The 22664-nt window shown below is 33.2% G+C and overlaps 1 protein-coding gene across 8 annotated transcripts in view; it reads right to left on the minus strand.

Moving 5' to 3' along the window:
• Window positions 1-22664, minus strand: part of CACNA2D1 (calcium voltage-gated channel auxiliary subunit alpha2delta 1) — a 457790-nt gene that overhangs the window by 79119 nt on the left and 356007 nt on the right. For all 8 annotated transcript variants that reach the window (XM_019746897.2, XM_019746896.2, XM_019746894.2 and 5 more), the window contains exons 11-12: window positions 10782-10940; window positions 5673-5777 (exon numbers count right to left, since the gene is read on the minus strand). In XM_019746897.2, coding sequence (XP_019602456.1) covers window positions 5673-5777; window positions 10782-10940 — 264 coding nt within the window. The remainder of the gene's footprint in view (window positions 1-5672; window positions 5778-10781; window positions 10941-22664) is intronic.

Raw genomic sequence — 22664 nt, forward strand, 5'->3', positions numbered from 1 at the left:
ACTTATTTTGTAATGTTCATTTTATTGATTTTGAATGCCTTTCATTTATTGATTAATTCTGAGAAGAATCAGAGAACTATTTTCTAGCTGGCTAGACATTTTTAAGTGTGTATTGCTAACCAATCCCTTTGCTATTCTACAGAAAATCAACTACCTTTAATTCTGGTAGGCCTGGGAATTATCTTTCAACTCTGTGTCTGGTTTTACTTTTCTTTATTCATTTGTTTGGACTCTATGATAGAGTTCATTTTACTTTTGGCACCATGTTTAAGGACGTCTCGTACACATGGGTGAGCTCTAAGGAATGGCATTGCTACAGGTAAAGATTAGAAACTGAATGCATTTTAATTTGAAACAGCTGTGTGAGGAGATTAACATGGATTCGGTTTTAAAGCTGTACCTGTCTATAATCAGGTCGATTCATTCCCAAGAGTAATACATTTATTTCGCAAAAGAACCGAAACATTTTGTTCTAATTCTCAAACCTTTTGGCCTCATTAAATTGTGCTGTATATCTGCAGCCTCATTAATCAGCTCTCTAGATATACCTCATCACACCTATCTGGGTGCTCTGAATGATTTCTGATGTCGTCTGGATGAAAAATGAGTGTAAATGAAGCATTCAGCAGCCACATGAATGCCAAGCAAGAGGTTTGGGGGAAAACTAGGATTCAAAGAGTAGCTTTCAGATTTGTTTTTTAAACTTATCAAACATTCCTACGAATTTGTAATTTTGATGTTTCTAAGCTACAAGTGAACTTCTTTAAAAAGCACATTTTAAAATGAAAGTATAATCAAATATAGAATTTTAAAGAGTATTGAAAGTTTATATCTATCTAAATCTATCAAATTTCATTTTTACATATTGGTCATTTGAAAAATAATATGGCTAGGAAAATACTGAGGTGATAAATTTATTAATGTAACAAATATCAATTTTGCAGGTATGGAATTGGTCACACATATCTTTAGATGACACGGATAGATAATTATCTTTTACATCAGTGTCTGTAGGCTGTCAGGGCTTCAAACAGTGTGGGTGCATGGGTGGAAGTTGGGAAGTTTGAATGAGGAGGGGAAGTTAGAAAGGATTCCTCGATTCATCCACAACCATTTAAAGCTATATCTGAAGATGCTGAAAAAAATCTTTCTTATACATATATAAATAATTTTAGTATGTACATATATACACACTATATGCACACATATATCCTTGACATACACAATTAACTATGGATAAAATACAAATACACCGAGCGGTATAACTGAATTAAAAGTGGTTGTCTACCATTATCTAGTTTCACTGTCAGTGGATACAGAATATGCAAATATCAAGAAATGAATGTTTGTTTGTTTTACAAAGTTTTCCCATGTTAGAAACTGAGTGAAGCTATTGAACTTGAAAGAAGAGGGTATTTTAAATGTGAGACAACAATGTTTCTAGAAATATAATTCTTAGCTATCCACATACACACACACACACACACACACACACACACACACACACATTTCAGAAATCTATGATCTGTATCTCTCTCAATCCCTCTCTTTTAAAGATCTCCATCTATTATCCTTTCTTTGTTTTGTATCAATAAGCTTTCCCTGTCAGTGTATGCCTTCACTAACCTATAATATATGATAATTAATTAGCTCTTCCATTTAAAAATATATATATACACACATACATGCGTGTGCAGACAACTTGACTCCAAGTTGACTATTTTTTCACAATGTTTCTTAGCAAAGTTTCAAGGATTTTAGAAAAAATAGTTTATATTCAGATTTTTACTTTCCCATCCCTCATTTACTTCTCAAACACCTGTTGGCCTTTACTCATACCACTTTATGTAAGAAAGCTCATGCCAGAATCACAAAGGATCTCCTGTTCCTAGGGATACAATGGACAGAGGGATGTCTATTTTAAATAGATATAAATATAGGGGGCTTTATCTTCGTATGTAGGAATGTGTGTATATTTGTGTATTGCAGAACTTTGCTGTAGCCACTGAAATTAGAATTATAGAAATACAGTATATAATTACAAAAACATCTTAATTTTTGTTAGATAAAAATAACATTTATTTCAAAATCATAGAAAGTAAGCACTAACAGCTTAATTTTAAAAGTTACTTTGGCATTAACAAGGGGTGTGTGTCCTCAAAGCACAGCAGTCAGTAAATTAATGAAAAAGAGAAGGATTGTTGAATATGAACAGATTCATTAGTTTTACAAAAGTAAATGTGATAGGAATCATTTAATATAGTTTAACATGTCCAAATGCCTTTGTTTAAAAAGTTGAGTTCCTATAAAAGGTGAAGGGGATGAGAACCAGTATTTTAAGATAATAATATTTAGATTGGACATTTTAGGAGAAATACGTAGCAAAATGGCTTTAAACTAGCATATTCTTCATTTATTCAATAAATGGAACAATTTGTGAAAATAGAGGGTAGAATGCAATTGCTTTCCTTAAGAATAAAACTTTTGTATTAAAACAAAAAAAAAGGGCTAAAGCAAAACTTATGATATGTCTCCAAGACATGTTATTGTGTTAATCCTGGATGCAAAGAGTTTTGGAAAAGAAGAAAAAGATTTACAAGTTTAGATGAAAATTATGTATTATCTTTTTATATGTTTATTTGTTTATTTATTAAAAAACTATGTACTCCTTAAAATTAAGATATACTTAGGCACAAATTCTGATATAGGATGTAAAATCCATTGTCATACTGGTATTCATTTAAGAAATTCTTCTTTTATGAAAAACAAAACAAAACAAAACAAAACAAAAAACTATCCAGAAGTGAATAAAATTCCTGGTGGTTGGTTTAGATGATATAATGGCAGAAAAGACAATTTATCTAAACTTATATCCATTATAAAACAATACAAGTAACAGGGTTTGCACTTGCTGCTATCATAAAATAATAAAATATACTTAAAATTATGGCTAAATATAAGATACTAAAAAAAGTGAGATTAATTAGTAGAATTTTGAGATACAGCGGAATTTTAGGTAAAATTTACTATGTTTTATTTGAGTTCTTCAAAACATGATATTACATTATTTAAAATAAGTAAGCTGAATATTTCTTGCCCATGTTGTTTTATAATTATTAATTTGTCCTACAATAGAAATCATACTTCCAAATGTGTTAGTCTCCATTTGTTTATTGTCATGTATCAAGAACTATTTTGGAATCTGCTCTTTGGGGGATACCTGGAGTTGAATGTTATACAAAACGCAGAGAAGGCACAAAGGAGAGACATTGTGGGTACAGTATGCGGGACACGTAGGACTGCACAAAGTGTGCTGCGGCACCAGGGCACAAGTATCTAAACAAGCCTGAAAGGGGACGGGAGTGTTACGGACATCTTCCAGGTGGTGATATTGCCCAGAATTTGGAACAATGAGTAGAAGTTATTAAATGAGATAAGTAATGTGCATTATATCTTAGGTTAATGCATCTGCATCTTCCCGTTACTTTCAATTCTGATCATTTTTTTGAGAGAAATATTCATAAAATCAAGTAATCACTTAAAAGTATTCACAGTCAACAGTTCAGTCCATTTATCAACTTTTTCAAACAGAATAGCTTTTCTATCCTTCTCTATAGCTTCTTATGGTTATATGAAAATAACCAGGTGTTTAGAAAAAACACCCAGCATTAAACTTATGTCATATGACATACCCATACTTACAGCATATGCGGTATTCAAATAGTTGAGTATTAAAAAGATTTGTGATTAATTTTAAGTTTGTATGTATATATGCTTTCAATTCTTTGATCATATTAAGATCACATATAGGCTAAAAAGCACCTAAGAATGCTTCAGTGTTCCAAACTTTTCATCAATACTGTACCCCATTATTCACAATATTTTGTCTGCAAAACTATCTAAAGATATTAATTCATATATGAGGTGTGATAAAAAAATACAGTGAATGCTGCTGCCAACTTGTAACATCAAGGTGATATTAATTTTATTTTTTGACCTTGATGGAATTGAACAACCTGAGTTTGTACCCAGGAACACTATGGTGAAGTGTGAATATTATAAGGGCTTATCAGAGCATTTTAGAAGTGATGTGCGTAGAAAACAGCCTGAGAAATGGGCAAACGCTTTCAGCCTCCATTATGGCAATGCTCCGTGTCACACATTACTTCTGACACAGCAATTTCTGTCTAATAAGAACATTACAGTGTGCCCTCATCCACCTTATTCACCGTGTGACTTCTGGCTCTTCCCCAAAATCAAAATGACCATGAAAGGTAAACAGTTTGAATCGATTCAGGATATTGAGACAGCCACGACAGTACAACTAAAGACACTCATAAAAGAAGACTTCCAGAACTGCTTTAGAAAGTGGTAAGAATGATGGGATAAGTGTGTTTGAAGTAAGGGGAAGTATTTCGAGGGGGATTAATGGCAATGTGTCTTTTACTGTAATAAATTTTTTTTTAAATTTACACATTCACCATAGTTTTTTATCATATGTTGTATTTCTCTTTTTTATTCCTCAAATGCATATAAAACAATCCATTTCAGCTAATGATGAGCTACACCTCTCTAAATGGTGAAATTTCCAATTAAAAGCAAACCAAATTGACATTTTATTCTGCAGAGTCTCCTTCTGGATAAACGCATAAATTTTGCTGGAATTTTTGAAACACAAGAAATAGCTTATGATTTATCATTACTTTTTGTTGTGGACCCTCAGCATTTTAGGAAATCAAGTTGAGAACTGTTTTCTTAACTTTTGTGTCAAGTCAGTCAGAAAATTGAAATGGGCTGATAAGAGGACTGCTAGAAAAAATACCGTGCTTCCACAAAAATAAGACCTAACTGGAAAATAAGCCCTAGCATGATTTTTCAGGATGACATCCCCTGAACATAAGCCCTCATGCATCTTTTTGAGCAAAAATTAATATAAGATCCGGTCTTATTTTCAGGGAAACACGGTAGTTACAGTTGATATTCTACACAGTAACTTCAGGTTCATCTATATAGGTGATTTTAGGTCCCTCTACAATACTTTCCTCTTCAAAGAATCATTGAAACAAATATATTCCAACCTTAAGAAACTCATCTGTACATTCTTTGCTTATTGAACTAGTATACCTATAAAAGATTTGTCTAAAATCTTTTCTTAAAGGAAATGGTTTTCAAATGAGAATGTAGGTTTTGCTATTGTAAATTGCTTTATTTGGAAATCTACAAAAAAGTCTTTGTGGAGACAATCTTTCTGTCTATAGAAAATTTTAGTATTATACTAATCTTTAATAATTAAATTATATCATACATTTATCCTAGAAAAGCTTAAATTGTACCTAGTTTTCCATTCTTTTCTGGTTTCTCTCTTTCTATAACATTTTCTTACATAGAATTTCTGTAGAAGGATCAAATAGGATTCTACAGGTCAAAATTATTTTATCGTCAAAATTATTTTATCAAGTTAGTCATAAGGTACTTCTGTATCGCATAAAAATATATTTAACAATTCTCTAATTCAGACTGTGGTTTATAATCCATGATGAGTACAACTTGATAATGACCACATTTGTGTTTTTAACCAAGGCTTGCCCCCCTTACCATCCTTCCCCCCCCATCTCTTCTTAAAAACCACCTGAACTAATATTAAAATTAAAATACTATGAAATTGCACTCACTTTTTTGTCTTTGTTGTATTTGGTAAATATCTCCTGAGCTCTCTCTTCTCCTCCATCCGTGAACAACATGATAATCTTATTGCAGTTGGCTCTGGAAACATTATACTGTAAAAAAATATGTATATCATACATAGTAAAAGGTAGGGAATATACAGCATATGAAAGAGCATGACCAGGTTGCAAATAATGAGTAAATATCTGCTCAATAAATATATCCTAACCACTAGTTCCTGGTTCAGGCCAGGCCCACCCCTAATAGGGCCTTCCCTTCACACCCTGCCCCACCGTTGACTTCCATATGTTTCACCTCCTTCCCATCTTTGATCAAATGGTACCTAATCAGTGAAATATACCTGAACACTATGTTTTCAATTGCAATCTCCCTCCCAGGCTGCATTTTTCTTCATAACATTTTATACTCTTTTATATATACCATACATATTTTATTTGTTTTCTTATTGTTGGCTTCCCATAATTGAATGTAAGTCCCATGAGGGTGTGAAGTTTTTCCTTTTTTGTTCAGTGTTGTTTCCTTGCCTGGAAAAGTGCCTATTATACATAATAACTAGTCAGTGGTGATTAATAAATGTATTTTAATTAATAGTTATTATGTCAATTTCATGCCCCTATAATTTTTACCAGAAAAAAGTGATATTAATTAAAAATGTGCGTACCCTTTCACATATCTTTTCAATCCATTTACAAACATTTTCCCTCTCTTCCCTCTTTATTCATCATACTTTATTCACTTTACTTTTCCAGAATTGTAAACTCCCACTCAATCCCTAATACCCAATGCTCTTTCATGTAAATTTCCATACCCATTCCCAGAATATCCTCCTATCCTCTCTCAACCCACCATACATATTCTTATCTTGAAAGATTGAATTCCAATAGTAAAAGTCCTCTCTAAAACTTTCTTTAAGATCCCAAAAGAGTGAAACATAGGAGAACAGTGGATTAGCACTAAAGGGCCAATAAAAATGAACAATTAATTTAGAAGGCTGGACTTCTTTGAAATCTGAAATTATATCTCATCCTTTCTACCATTGTTAAGTGCTTGAGAAAGTGTTGAAATTAAAAGATTACACTAATTTATGAATGCTCAGCTTCTTTCAAAATGTCAACCCTCTAGTCCAGTGTTGTTCAATGGAGGTACAAGGTAAACCTAATTTGTAATTTTAACTTTCCAATAGCCACCTTAAAGTAAGAAGCGATGTCTGAAATTCATTCTAGTATTTTATTTAGCGCAGTCATCCAAAATATTATCAATTCAATATGAAATCAATACAAAATTTATTGAGATAATGTAGATTATTTTCTTTAATAATAAGTCTTCAAATTTCAGTGTGTATTTTATATTTACAACACATTTCGATTCAGACCAGGCACATTTCAGGTGCTCAATAGCACTGGACAGCATGGCCCTAGCCTTTAAATTACTAATATGTTTTTTAAAATCATTAATTCTCCTGTAGTGTTTAAGTGTATGATGGTCCATGCTCTACCCATTTCCTGTTGTCAAAGTTAATAATGACAACGTTTTTCTCTATTGATAATAAGATCCTATTACGTATACTGTCACCTATTGGCTAGGTCAATAGAACACTGGTAGTTAAAGCTTTTATCCAAGTACTGTGAAAACACAAGGATTGACTAATACAATTTGTCCCATTCAAACATCGTCTTTATCTTTGAAGATAATCCAAAAATTTGACTATACAAAAAGGTACATATTTTATCATCAAAATATTTTTTTCATGTTTAAATATTTTTATATGTATACCTATTTTGTTTTACGACAGGATACTTTTGTGAAAGGTATTGAAATCCCTTAACTAAAATTAATTTTTCTGATAATTTTTCTTTTCTATCTGCATATTTAAAAATGAGCAAAATAATATGCATATAAAGAACTATTCATTAAAAGTGATAAAGTAGATAAAGTTTTTTACAACTGGACTTGGTTTCACTTTTGGAATTGGTGGAGGTATTATTATCAAATGTCAACAGAAATATCAACACAAATTAGCACACTGGGTGTTGCTGGTCATTTGTGTATTTGTGTAAGTAAAATAATAATAACCTTTCCCAGGAGAGAGAGATATTAGGACACACACAAAAAGGGAAAAACGGAAATGTTTCGTTTTCAACATGATTTTTCCTAGGGTTAGCCTACTCAGGGCTTGTGATAGAGCTAGGTATATCATAGCAACTTTTCAGTGGATTTGCAATTATCTACAGAATCACATAGAAACAACAATTATACCTTATTGGCTTGTAACAAATTAAGAACTTGACTATTTCAATAAAACTGAAATGAGTAGAGTTGGTAATTTACTTTAATTGTTATTTTATAACCTGCTTTGCTGTACCCCTGTGTGGCCAGTACACAGCACAGCATCTAGCATATCTGTACTCAATAAAACTTTTTTTGAAAAAAATGCACCTTAATATGTCTAGAAATATTTTATGAAATCCTACCTAAAAGATTAATTCAAATCTTAAGGTTTACTATGGGATAAATGATATGTCTAATTCCATTTCATACATGCTTTGGTAATCTTAAAGGTAAACTTGGCAAGGACATACAAATAAAACAGGGAATGGCATTGCATGGTAATAAGACGAGAAGTGTTTGAAAGAGATAACAAAATACACTTTGACTTTGAATAAGGCAGGCCATAACATTTGGGAAAGTTATTTTAAAATGAAGAAGTGCAATATATAAGGGATGTGTGGAAAGCAGAACATTTGAGATATATTCCAGGAATAACCGAAACATTAAAAATCATTCACAATAGTGGTAAAGGCAGTACTAGAGGCCAAAAGAAGTAAAATTATATTTTATCAGAAACTAGTAACGAATCTGGGTATTAACGTGGCCTCTCTAATGAGACTCCCTCTATAATAGTTCATTAGGCCTGAGACCCCAAGTCATTTCACAATTAAAACCTGTATAGGAGGGAATGAAGTGAGATACATTAATAATACTAAGAAAAATAATTAAAATGACAGGATCTAGAAAAGTTTATTATTGACTCCAGAGAAAAATAACTTTTATTTTTAAAAACTGTATCACTTTACTACAGAAAGACTATATCTCAATCTAATGGTCAATTACATTTGACTTTCAAAGTTTTTGTTTTTTTATTTTTTATTATGAACATGCATCACTTAACAAGCATTCATTTTACCAAAGAAAATTTTCCTTGAAAACTGCAGTGATACACTTTGCTTTACTGTCCTCTTACTTGCTTTTCTAATAGCATCTAATAAACATCAGCAGCTCAAACTCACCATAACCACAACTGAGCTCTCTGTACCCTCACATTCCCTCTATCTAGATTCCTGTGCCATCATCCACTTAGGATTCCAGTTCAGAGAACTTACAGTCACCCAAATCCCCTCCCCCTCTCAGCAAAGTCTTCCCCTATCCAGGAACCATGTCATGCCTTAACATCTCTTCTTTCCTAATACCAGGATTTCTACAATAGCTTCCTAACTTAGAACACTAGTTAGACCATGTTGTTTTCAGACCATAACATTTTTGTTTGCTCCTAAAGACTTCAGTACCTAACACCTCACGGCCTTTCCATTTCCATCGCTGCTCCTGTATTGCTATGCCTCAGCCATGCCAAACTTCCTGCAATGCTTGCTGTGGGCCACACTGTCTGGCATAACTTCTGTGCCTTCATCCATACAGTTCTTAACTGAAATGATTTCTCTTCTCTCATCTACCTACCTAGATTCTACACATTCCTCAAATTCCTGTTTTCAAGGAAATGCTGCACTTTCCTGACCTCTGTTGGGTAAGTTGAGTCCCTCCTCCATGCTGCTCCAGCAAACACACTCCAAATGCCCCATAATGGCCCTACTACATTGTACTAGGAAGAATCATATAATGTGTTATGCTGGGCCTTTTTGAGAGCACATGGCCGTGTTTACTTCTATGATTCCAGCTCTAGCAGGGTGACAGGAAATTGTGAGGCGCTCAATAAATTTTGGCTGAATGAACAAATGAATGAATCAACCACTCAGACATCTCAAAAAGTGTTTAGAAGATTCAGTTAGGGGACAACAAAGTCAGATTTGCAGAAAAGACCACATGTGAGGGTTTTCCAGTGATTCAGCAAATATGACAGGAATTATGAGCTGACTCTGTACCAGCCATGTGCTAGTCATCAATTATGGTAATAATGATCACGACTCCAACATCAACCCAATTTCCATACACACAAGGTTTGCTATGTGTCAGATTCTGTAAACAAACCTGTCCACAACTCTCTGATGTATATGCTATGGTGACGCCCTTTGCATATACAAGGAGACCACGGTACAGAGAGGCTAGTTAGGTCTATACTCTCAACCATAGTGATCATATTATCTCTCCTGTTGAGAGATACAGAAGTGAATGATGTCTCCTGCCTTCAAATAGTTCAAAATAAAATAAATGAAATGGCCATTTGAAAACACAGTCCACATTGAGATGTCTGCTGTAACATGGGGCAAGCAGTGGGCATGCCAGAGTCAAACAGTTTAACTGTAGACATGGATAGGAGATCTCGTTCAGGGGAGTCTTCCCTGAGGAATGAATGCCTGATCTGGGACTTACTTCCTGTTCACCTTAATATCCACCATTTGGACGTTTCCGTACATTTAGGAACAACTTAAAGACCCAAATTAGATGTTTAAAACTAAAATATTTCCAGCAACCATTTTGATTAAAAGCACAAGTTTCTAGATAAATACTGCAGCAATTGAGATAAGAAAAAAAGAAATGATATTCTAAATATGCCCACCAAGTTTTAAGTGCTTATGCAAAATTAAATCATTACCTTACAAATGGGTTTTTTAAACATCATTTGAAGAAATGATGGAAGAAAAAATCTAAAAGGCAAAGAAAATCTACATTTTGTAAGCCTTTTGAATTTTGGATTTAGAAATAAAAGTAGTTTGAAGATTTCTACTGCCTGGACACATATGCTTTTTAAATAAATGAAAAAGAGCACTGTTATCTAACTGTAGACAGTAGTAAGTATCAGCAGATTGAAATTCAGCTACTACAATTCAATAATAAAAGAGAAAGGGGATGGTATTGATACTTACATTAAGCAGCTGTTCAAAAGCAAAACTAAAGCCCTTCTTGTAATCTGTGATTCCTTTTGCTGTAATATTATTTACTGCATCTTTCAGTACTTTCTTATTTCTTACATTTGCTTGCACAAGGTGCCGAAAACAGCTTACGTCCTGGGCATTGCTGTTAAACTGCAAAAGATAACACAAATAAATATATAAATGAACACTAAAATCAACCGTGCAATTTTTGTTGAATTTGTTGTTTATAGTTCTCAATCCGGTTGCATTGTTTTCTCTTCCAAAAAAAAAAAAAAGGTTAATGGATTGGTAACAAAAGTTCACTGAGGATCAAATAGTAATTTTCACCTAAGCCCCTGACTCATACTGTAACCCTGAGCCTGTCACTTACTCCTGAAGCTTGGTTTCCCTGATTATAAATTTGGGATTTGAGGTATATGAGGGCCCTGCCAGCTTTCGATTTTTATGAGAATGTAGACAACCAAAGCCCAAAACATACTGAAATATATTCCAAATCCAGACATGATATGATGACGCCTGTGCAGGATACAGGGAAAAACTGAGACTTTACTCATCTTTAATAAGGAAAAGCTAGATGAAAAAATAGTAGACTGAACAAAAGGCACAGAGATTTAATAATTTTGAAATTTGAGAGTAGAGTCTTCCTATGGGGGTTCAAACAGAAAAGCAATCTGAAAGTATCAGGAACAACGGCCTTTTAGAACTGTCACTCCAGAGATTACGTACAGAACTGCCGTGGAGTTAGGGGGGCAAAACATCACTGCAGTCTTTGCTGTGAGTGGCAAGGCCTGAGTGACAGAGAGGCTCGCGGAGGAGACAACATAAGCTCCAATGGTACCTGCCCCAAGTTGAAAATTTAAGAATGATCGCCAAAGTAATTTCAACAACCCTATAAAAAGTATTCACATAGTTCCCTGGATATTTCCAAAAAGATAAGAACAATGGGAATACAACGATAATATCCAGGATAGTAAGATGAGTGGGATTATCCTATCATTTAGTAACTCTACTACTTGTAGAATTCCCTCAGACTGTTGGGGTCTACACTGTCCCATCAACAAAATGAGGATGATGATGGAGATGATGATGATAATAGTAATAATAATAATAATAAACAACTTGTCAGAAGGTAGGGGGTTAGCCAGAAAAAAAGTTGAAGACATTCTCAGATCAAAAACATGTAATTAAATCATTTTAACAGGTAATCACAAGGCAAAATATAAATTTTATAAGTGATTATATATGCTTATAAATATAGGCATCATTTTTTTCCCTCTGAAGATCACTGAAGCCTAATTATAAAGTGCACTGTACTTTTCCCCAATCAATTAAGCAAATATTTACTAGCAGCCTGTTATATATTTAGAATTATACCAGGTGATACTTTTGTGCCTTCAGACATTAAGTAAACTGGACACACTACATACATGTACATTTGTATGTATGTAAACACTTACATGGTGTTTACGATGTGCTGCATTTACTATGTACTCCATAAATATTAATCATTCCTTTTCGTAGATGCCCTACAAGATTACTCTTATTATCCATGAAGAAACTTAAGCAAAGATAGGTTAAATCATTTGTCCATAGTCACACAGCAAATAAGTGATGGAGAATAGGCACTGTGGCAGAAGAGTCTGGGATTTTAACTATTCTCACATGGCCTCTCAAAATATTACAATAAATTATGATTACTTCTGTTAAGCAAGATAATATTATGCTCTAGAAGAAAATATCAGGGGAATGAGTTCTAATTTGGACTGTGAGCAGTTAGAGGAAATCCCATGAAAAAAATGGCATTTCCTGTGACTCCAGAGCAATGTTTCATATGAAGACTATGGAGGAAGAACATTACAGGCAAATAGAACAACATACAAAAAGGCCCTGATGTCCGGGGAGGGCAGAGGAGCCTTTTAAGGAAACATAAAGAAGTAGAGTTTAGCTTAGTCAGAGATGAGGACAGATGATGTATAAGGAACAAGACCAACAAATAAAGAAACAAAAACTCATATAGACGGATACTAGTTTAGTGGTTACCAGAGGGTAAGGAGGTTGGGGGGTGGTAGATGCTGGTAAACGGGATCAAATATGTGGTGATGGAAGGAGAACGGACTCTGGGTGGTGAACACACAATGTGATATATAGATGATGTATTACAAGATTGTACACTTGAAACCTATATAACTATTAACCATTGTCACCCAATAAACTTCAATAAAAAATAATAATAATAAAAGTTCAGGGAGGTAGGCAGGGGGTAGGTAATGCAGGGTCTAATGGAAATGTGAAGAATTGGGATTTTATTTTCTGTCAACTGGAAAGTCACAGAAAAATTTTAAGCCAAGTGAAAAATAATATAATCTAGAATTTTAAGAGATTATCCTAGCTACTGTTTGGGAAATGGATTTAAGGTGAGCAAATTTAAAGGAGGGGGATGGTTAGAAGGCTACTGCAGTAACCTAGCTAAACATAGACATATACAGTAGCTTTGTTATTTGTGGAGATGGTCAGAAAAGGCAGGATTCCAATCCATTTTGGAGGAAGAATCAACAGGACTTGGTGGTGATTTGGTACGTGGTGGAATAAGAGAGTGGTATCTTGAATGATTGCCAGGTTCTGACTGAGGCCTCTGGATGGCCGGAGGCCTGGGGGTCAGGGATACTTAAGGGATAGGGAAGAGCAGCACAGAGTTCAAGTGAGGGTGAGTTTTCAACGTAAGTGAGAAATGCAAATGGAGATGTCAAAATATCATAACAGTTAAAGCATGAGGCTCAAAAGAAGTCTTGGTTAAAGATTAACAAAAAAAAAAATACTTCAGCATAGAGATTTGGTTTAAAACCATGTGAATTCAAAGTGAAGTAGAGGAGAAGTCCTTGGGCAAACTGAGTAAGAGTTAAGTTGCTTCCCATGGAGGCAAGAAAGAAATAAGGTGATTGGACTGTCTTGGATGATGAGAGAAAAGAAAAAAAAAGTCTCAAGAAGAAGACATTGCAGTTCAGAGACTGAGAAGATAAGAACTTATTGAATGCAACCATGCTACAAAGCAGTATCTGTGGGGGCAGAACCCAGTGGAATGCACTGAAGAACAAGGTGGAGTGAGAGCATGTGCTCAAGAGGCTCTTCAAAGCACATAGGGAAGCAGAGAAAAAAAAGAGGGTGGTACCTATAAGGGTGAACCTGGGTCAAGGAAAGGCTTCTTTAAAAGGAATGGTCACTGCAGCAGGAGAGGACTGATAATTAAAGAGTGAAAGAAGAAAATGATGCTGGAAATAGAAAAGGGGTGAAAAAATAAAGTTCTTGAGAAGGTGGGGAAGCAAGGGTGCATACAGCGGCACATATAAGAATGACCCTTTAAGAAAACACATACTGACTTCAGTGTTCTAGGAAAGAAGAGTGAGAGCTGAGCACAGATGCTAGGGGTATGTAGATTCGGTGTTGAAAAGGTCATAGTTACTAGTGGGCTTTTGTCCCCAGTGAACGAGGCAAGGTCATCAGGATAAAGTAAGGGAGTAGATGGAAGGTATGGAGAGAGTGGATATTAATAGGAAGTAAAATGTCCTGCACACATAAAAAATCTGAGTTCTTTCTTACTTTGATATTGAATACTACTTTTGGGTACATCATATATATGAGAACAAAGCTCCAACATGTTTGTTTACTCTTTTCTATAATTTTGAATGTTGAAAACTTAGTGTCTTCAGATCCAAATCTAATTCCCACTGCCTCTTTCATCACTATTCCATTCTTTGATAATGTGACACAATTTTAATCTACACATTCCACTTTGAAAATAAAGGAATGTGAGAACTCTTACGTTAGAAAGTAGAAAAAAAAAGTAGTCTGCCAATATATTAATAGTAAAATGTCTAACTTTAGGGAATTATTAGGTAGGGTTAGAGGAAATGTTAATTGATTTAGTTAAATCATGACTCATGATAAATTTACAAGTTATGCAGAAAATGAGCACTGAATAATGTATTGCGCCATGTCTTCCGATTGGCATTGACCTGTTTTTAACACAGAAAAGTGAAGCATCTCATTAAGTGACTTTAACGCAAACTGATTAAATGTAAATTCAATTCATTAAATACAAATTCAGTGGTGTATAATAAAAATATTACAATTATATTCATATTAAACTCATAAATAATGCAGAGAAAAGAATAACTTACAAAGCATGAATCCCTATAGCAAGTCTTATTCTTCTAAGGAGAGAGATGGAAAATTTTAAAAGTTCTAAATTAGGTAAGTATAAATTTCACAGACACCTTATACTCATCTGCTTTTAGAACTTGTTCATGAAAAAAGTGCAGCTTTATTTCCATGAACTGAAATTGCAGCATTTGGTAACACGTGCCTAGATTGTCATTTATAAACCACATATTTAATATATAAGCCACACATATATTAAAAACCTTAGGGCAAAAGTTTAATAACATAGCATTATAAAACTTTGAAACAGTATACGGTGAGTGAGAATAGATTTAAGGAGCCTTGCTTTTTTGTCATCTAATATATTTTTCACTGACCCTACAGAGTCAGAAACCCAAACTAACATCAAACAAATTTCTTTCCTGATTCCCTCCCCCCACCAAATTCAACCAAGTAGGTCTCTTATTAGAACTGCTGAGAAAAATCATCTGAGACAGGAAGGTGTAATGTGAGCATCTGGGTAGAAATCATGAGGGACTTTGCATCTCTACTCCAGCATTTGGATATTCTTTCATTTCCCCTTCCACATATCCTGTTCCTTCGACTCACAACACTTTTTGTTTCTTCTGCACTTGGTTGTTCCACTTATCTCAACATTCTTTCCTAATAAAAGGCTTTCATGACCTTCCCTGATTAGGTCAAATCACCCCACTATAAGTTCTCCTAGGCTTAGATATACCTCTTTTTGATAGTACACATCACAGTTATAATTTCATACTCCTTTGAATGATATCTGGATTGACTCTTAACAGAAGCACACATGGTAAAAGAAAATAGCCACTCACTAATGCATCCTCAGTACTTGGTGTATAATAGTATTCATGCTATAAAAACTAACTGAATAAATGTATGGAGTTTAAGAAAATTAGAAGATGGTGCAAAATGTTGATCAATAATCAAGCTATAGACTTAATAGTGTAGTAATTATATTTTAGCTCTACAATATGTTGTTAAACTTATACATTCATAAATATAGCCTGTCCAAATAGATGCCATTAAAATAGTTAAATTAAGATTTATGTAGAACATCCAGCATAGACTCTGGCACATAAGAGATGTTAAATCAACTGCGACTCTATCATCTTAAAAATTATTTTAGTAAAAACAGTAGTATACTCAATATTGAAGTCAGAATGTATTCCTAGATTCATGAGAAAGGCTCAAACAAACAATTCAGATAAATAAAATATCAGCTTTAGTGAGCTTTAAATAACATCCGCTAACGGGATGATACAAGTATCTCTCAAACATCAGTTTAATGTTTAAAACAGTTTCTAAGATAACCATGAACAGTAAATTTCAATGCTTCCAAAAAACATTGCTATTAAATATCATAGTCAAGTACACACATCAAATTAAAAGATACTTTAGGGCCTAAACAAATTGTAAATTTCTTAAATAAAGTAACTTAAACTCTTGGTTTTATACAGGCAATATCTATTTTTGTTCTGATGTCCTTTGCTGAATAAGACATTATTCCAAAAAATACTCGTGAGAGAGGGGGCTCTGCTGCTTATCCGATTAACCAGCGATACAAACGATGAAATTTGATACGCACTGTAAGTCAAAGAAAGCATCATCAAGTTCCTGGAAAGCAACTTGTCTAGGAATGGCACATGTAATGCACCTTCACGGAGCACCAAGTCTCCCTTTGAAAAGGTTGATGGGCTTAGTAGTTTTACCCTAAAATGTTAAGAATTAAAAAAACAAAAACAAAACCCTGAAGGTACTATTGTTCCACTTGGAACTGCAGAGATAGAGAGCGGCCGTTTAATATTTGCCTGACTACTCAGCATGCCTTTATTTCTATCCCTTCACCTCATCCACGGATTCTGAACTGATAAAGGCTGATGTACGTTAGGGTACTTTGAAACTGTTTATATTCATCAAACATCCTTTAACAGGCAAAATGGACATAATGTGTAATTCCTTGGTTTTCGAAAAACTGTTCTATATCTAAATTATTTCTTAGAACACTTCTTAATGATCTGTTTCCTCTTTTTTTTGCATGTAAAGTAAATAAAGTGCAAAATTGTGGGCTCAAGCTGTATAGGTGATCAGCAAAAATGAAAACTCAAATTTAGACCGGCCTGCTTTGGAACATGGACTCTTTTTCAAATTACAAAATATGAGTACATTTCTTTACATAATTAAACAATAACAAATAATTTATATAACAAATTTATATTATATAAAATGATTAATTTAAACGAATTATCTAAATTAAATAAACAACAATTTTGCATGTCAAACAGCACAAATTATGGTATCAGACGCTATGCACATTTTGGACACCAGATGGCGATGCAAGAAAAATAAAGTGATTAATTTTTATTCCTGTTAAAATATTTTTATTTATTTTGATTTTCCTATTTTTCTTAGAAAATTTTGGAACAATAAAATATTGTAAAAAACAAAATGGTCATGCTAAACCCCAGAGAAAATAGCTGATAACGTTTATCCATGCACATGTACATATTCCCTCTTACTTCATTCTCAGAAACACTTAACATTTTTATTGCTAAATTGTAAGTGAAAATAATATTTCAGTATTCTAATTACTTGAATTGCCTTGATGGCTAATGCAGTAAAACTTTTCTTATATATTAATTTTCACATGAACGTGGGAATTATATGTCCTATTCATTTTGTTGCTTAGCTTCTAATTTTTGAAACTATTCTTTAGATTTCTTAAAATAATTCTATGCTTAGAAAACTATCAATCAGGTAAATATTCATTGATAATCTCTACTAATATTTGATGGTTTTGTTTGCTTATTTTACATGTTAGTATTTTGTCACCGTGGAATTTATTTCCTCAACTGTATGAGGTAAAATTAGATTAAGCTGTTTTTTCAAAGAGCTAGTCAGTTTTTCCTTTTACTGAATGATTACTGTTTTGTGATCCATTCTTTATAGTAAATTAAGATTTGGTATAAATTTCTAGAATTTTTTTTTTCATTCCTTTACTCTTTTACTTATTTCACCAACTCCTTACTTTTTAATATTAATAATAAAAAATATTAGTCAATGCATATTGAGTAAGCTCTTTACATGTGCTCATTCATTTAACCTTCACCATGCTTATGGTTTTAATTTTAATATGGTTTCCATTAACAGTTGAGGAAATGAGGCTTAGAGTGTTAAGCGAAGTGCCCAGAGTCACACAGAAACCAAAGAGTCAGAGCCCTACTTCTAACTCAAATACCTTACACACTCTTGTCTATGGTGGTCTAATCATTTTCAATGTGTACAAGAAGACAAGAGTAAGCTGCCATACCTTGCTATGCTACATATTTCTCAACTGTCTTCCTATTGAACTTTGATTTGTGTGTGTGTGTCAAATTAAAACTGCCCTTATCAATAAATTTGAGAAAAAAAAACACATCTTCACATAAATCAGCTTGTCATTCCAGGAAGAATTATTCATTAATTTCACAATTATAACTGTATCTCCCCTTCAACTCTTTTACATATATTACATATATTATTTTCCCTTTTTTAAAATGCAAGTACTGAACATATTATTAAAAGTATGATTAGGTCATTCACGATCTTTGCTAATGTTGTGAATATGATTCTAATTCTATTATTAATCTCTGTCCAGGGAAAACCAGAAGGTGTGGTCACTCTCCCACAGAGATGCCAGGGCTATCTCGGTTAATGGCACTTTGGGATTTGAATACTTCTGGCTTCAATTGATGTTGCTGTCCCAATATTCGCTGCTGGTTTGTGATTTCTTTGGTGTATTGTATAATTTCTTTAAATAAAAATTTGTCCACTTCTTAATTCAATTTAGGAAAACCAAGTCTAGCCCAGGCCCTTCCTCTAATAAGCATCAATGGCCACAACTGATTCCATGATCTCCTCTGAGCTTTAGATTCCTCCTTTCTGAAATAAAAGGCTTTACTATATTCCTGGGAAAGCCCCTCAAATTCTAAAATCATATCACATAGATTTGATAGTTTTAACTATCAGAAAAAAATATGAGTAGGAATAATAAATCCTGCATATGTCGAAAGAAAATGGCACCAATAAAAAAGTGAAAATATTGACATTATCACGACAAAATTTGTTTGCCTATAACTATAAACCATTGCCCATCAAAACTTTATTTTTTAATGTTTTAATGTTTTCATTTTTAAATAAATATTTCAATTTGAATCATGACATACCAAAAATTCAGTGGAAAAATTTGGTGGAAACTTTGAACAAATTTCTGCATAAGTCCCAAGTGTCATTTTAATATATTCTACTTGTATTTTGATACAGAAAACTTTTAAACCTTTCTAATTATATACCTTTAAAAGAATTTTAAACAACTGAGAGTGTGCTCTTCTTTTGCTTCAAAAGTAATTTGTATTTCGCTTCCTCCCTCATCTCTATTTGATATTCATATTTTCTCAACCATATTTTAATCAACCACTGCAATCCTGATCTAATAGCATTAGAATTAGTCCAACTAGGATTAGGGGTAGCATTTTCTCCATCATTCTTGAGATACAGTAATCATATCAGTATTATTTCTATTACAATTACTTTTTATAGTCCAGTGGAAATTCAAATGACAGCTCCCAAAGATGAAACTTTAATGAAATGACCAAATGATCACATATCTTTTAGATATGAGAGTTTTAACTCTGGTGGCTTTCTCTTTGCCAACACCACGATACAGAGCTGACCAATGTGTTCAATATTTTCATAGTATGTACAGCTGGTTACTTGGAACATCTTCACTAGTTGGAAAAAAAAAGCAGTTGTGATGATTGCTGGGTTTGTCTAAAGAACACAAAGAGAATGACATACAAATCTAATTCATTTGCAGAGTAGAGATACTGCAACACTGAAGATAATATGAATGAAGATAACTCTGGTCATTTAAAAACACAAAGATATTTCATAATTGATTTAAGTTTCTTATACAATTCAGACATCTGTGTAGCACTTTCTTCCCCCTGAACTATTAGGATTGACAAAGAAATAGAGTCAATTAAAGAAGAACCACTATGTACCTTGAAATGTTCTATATACCGTAATATTTGAGCAAAACAAACAGTGTCTCTACATTCAAAGACACATCCATTCTTGGCAAGGGGTACAGAAAATAAACAAAAATTAACATTTTATATATAAAACATCTGGTAGAAAGAAGTGCTATAAAGAAAATGGATGTGAGGTAAAGTGAAAGACAATAATTGAAGTGATAGAATAACTAAAACTGGAATGCTATTGGAGGTATGGTCATCAAGAAGGGTCTCTATGGTAAGAAAGAATTTGGGCACAGACCTGAGCAAAGTAAGTGGATAAGCATGCAGCTGTCTAGACTTGGAAGGGTCAAGACTCCATAAACAAAAGCAATTACTAACTACTCCGTGCATATGTGTGAGACATGCGTTTAACAATAAGTACAGATCTCTTTTTTTAGCAAGATTATTAACATCACCAATGAGTTCTTTTAAACATGAAATAGCACCTAGGAGCAACAGAAAATTACCAACTGGAAATGAAGGAATTATATTCATTCTAACTCAGTTCCAGAGATTAAATATAATATATATATATATATATATATATATATATATATATATATATATATAATTTCAGGAAACATATATTTGAAATATATATATTCAAAAAATTTAGAGAATGACAGGGTATAAATTAACTTTAAAAAAAAAAATAAAAAAGATACCTATCAATAGAACATAAGGTTAAGCAGGAGAGATTTCATGAGGAGTGAAACAAATTTCGGAATATCTTTTAAAGCGTACAATAAGCACGAATCATTTAACAAAACACTAGGAAGGTGAATTAATTGTGGGAATGAGTAAATGCTAATATTTGTATCTGAAATTTATGGGACCGTAACATATAAATTGTCATTTTATGACAGAGTCTTTTACAATGGAACATACAACAAATAGATTTTCATGTTTTAGTACCTGTTTTCAAGCTCTAGTATAGACACTGAAATTTTCAAAATGCTTTTTCAGGCCCTTAGCAATTTTCTGAAATGGGATTTTGCTATTGATCCTACTAAGAAGTACCTCAGTATAGTGTCACTTTATATTTTAATTTCTTTTGAATTTAAACCTGCTAAATAATTAGTAGCAAATATGATAGCTTAATTTAATTGAAATACTGTGAGCAACTCCGAGTGCTAAGGAGGTAATTCAGGTCAACCATAGTAACTCTCTTCCTTATACCCAAAATTAAGTTAATAACTGTACTTCAAAAAAATATTACCCATTAAGTACTGATATATGTCTGTGCTCATTGGCATTGAGTCTTTTCCTAGCCCTCAAGCCCCAGCAAATAATTGAATAACTTTTATATTTTTAAAAACAATAGCTCAGTTCAAAATAAAAGTATTGCCTCTGCCTCACCTTAATTATTACTTTGCTATTTCTAAAATTGCAAGTGCAACAAACTTTTAAGTACCCAAAACCATCTTTAATGCATCATGTAATTAATGGAAAAAGTATTTATTATCCTTGTCAACACCTTCTTCTAAACTTTCCTTATATTTGCACAGCAACTGAGTTATCCTCTGGCAATTGCTTTCTCTCTCTCTCTCTCTCTCTCTCTCTCTCTCTCTCTCTCTCTCTCTCTCTGTTTTAAACTAAATAACCTTCATTACTTACCCTGATAGTATAATCCCTAAATTTGTCTTGTATTGCAGTTTTTTCTTTGCAGACTATAATTTCTGTTGTGTGTCTTATAAATTAAGGTAATTTTTAAAAAGCACCCTTTTTACCTTAAAACAAACAAACAAGTATACAAGAGAAGGAGAACTTTGTTTTTTTAATGAACTTAATTCTACTCCCTTTTTAAAAAATAACCTTCCCCTCCAAAAAGCAAATGCTACAAAATAAAAATACTCATAAACATCCATAGTACTAGTAATTCTATGAATTACGAAGATCTTAAAATCTAAGTCAATTATAAGTATGATTACTTATAACAAGCCCCAGACAGAGGCCTGTTGGACTTTGCTAAATTACCTCCCAGTGTACCCTGGTTTCCTGATTTCCTCATTGCTGCGAATCCCTTGGTAGACTGGTTAAAAGAAGCTTCTGGTTCCTTAGATCTCGGGCTTGAGATAGTCTGCATTTTTAACCAGCTGCCAGGTACTGCTTGTGCTGTTTGACCTTTACAGTTATAAAGGGTATAAACTATAATATTCTGGTCCGTTGACATAAATGAGATATGAATCAACATAAACTTTTCCTGAATATAAATGGATGACTATTTTATAAGACAGGAAATGAAATTACTCTCCTAGAATTAATCAGTCACAAACTGTATTGGCATGCAGAATATCTTTTATTTTACTTGAGCTATGGCAAAAAGAGGGCCTGTTTTGTAAGGATCTAAAAATAATTTTTAAATTTAAATTGTGCAACAACTTACAAATGTGCTCGTTATCACATGCAGAAAAGTTCCTAAACTAAGAAAACCATTAGGCATATTTTAAAAGGAAAACTGAAATTTACAGCTCATAGAAAAAGGAACAATCCAAATTATGTCTTTCTTGCATATACAGTGCAATTCCATATTTAAACAAACTCCCATTCTGACATTAGTTGGTGTTAAACTGTCAAGTCAAGAACTGGGAAGTGTCTGCGCTTTCATCCTACTTGCAAGCTAACAAGTTAG

Source organism: Rhinolophus sinicus, linkage group LG09, assembly GCF_036562045.2.
Source record: "Rhinolophus sinicus isolate RSC01 linkage group LG09, ASM3656204v1, whole genome shotgun sequence".
NCBI classification, from domain to species: domain Eukaryota; kingdom Metazoa; phylum Chordata; class Mammalia; order Chiroptera; family Rhinolophidae; genus Rhinolophus; species Rhinolophus sinicus.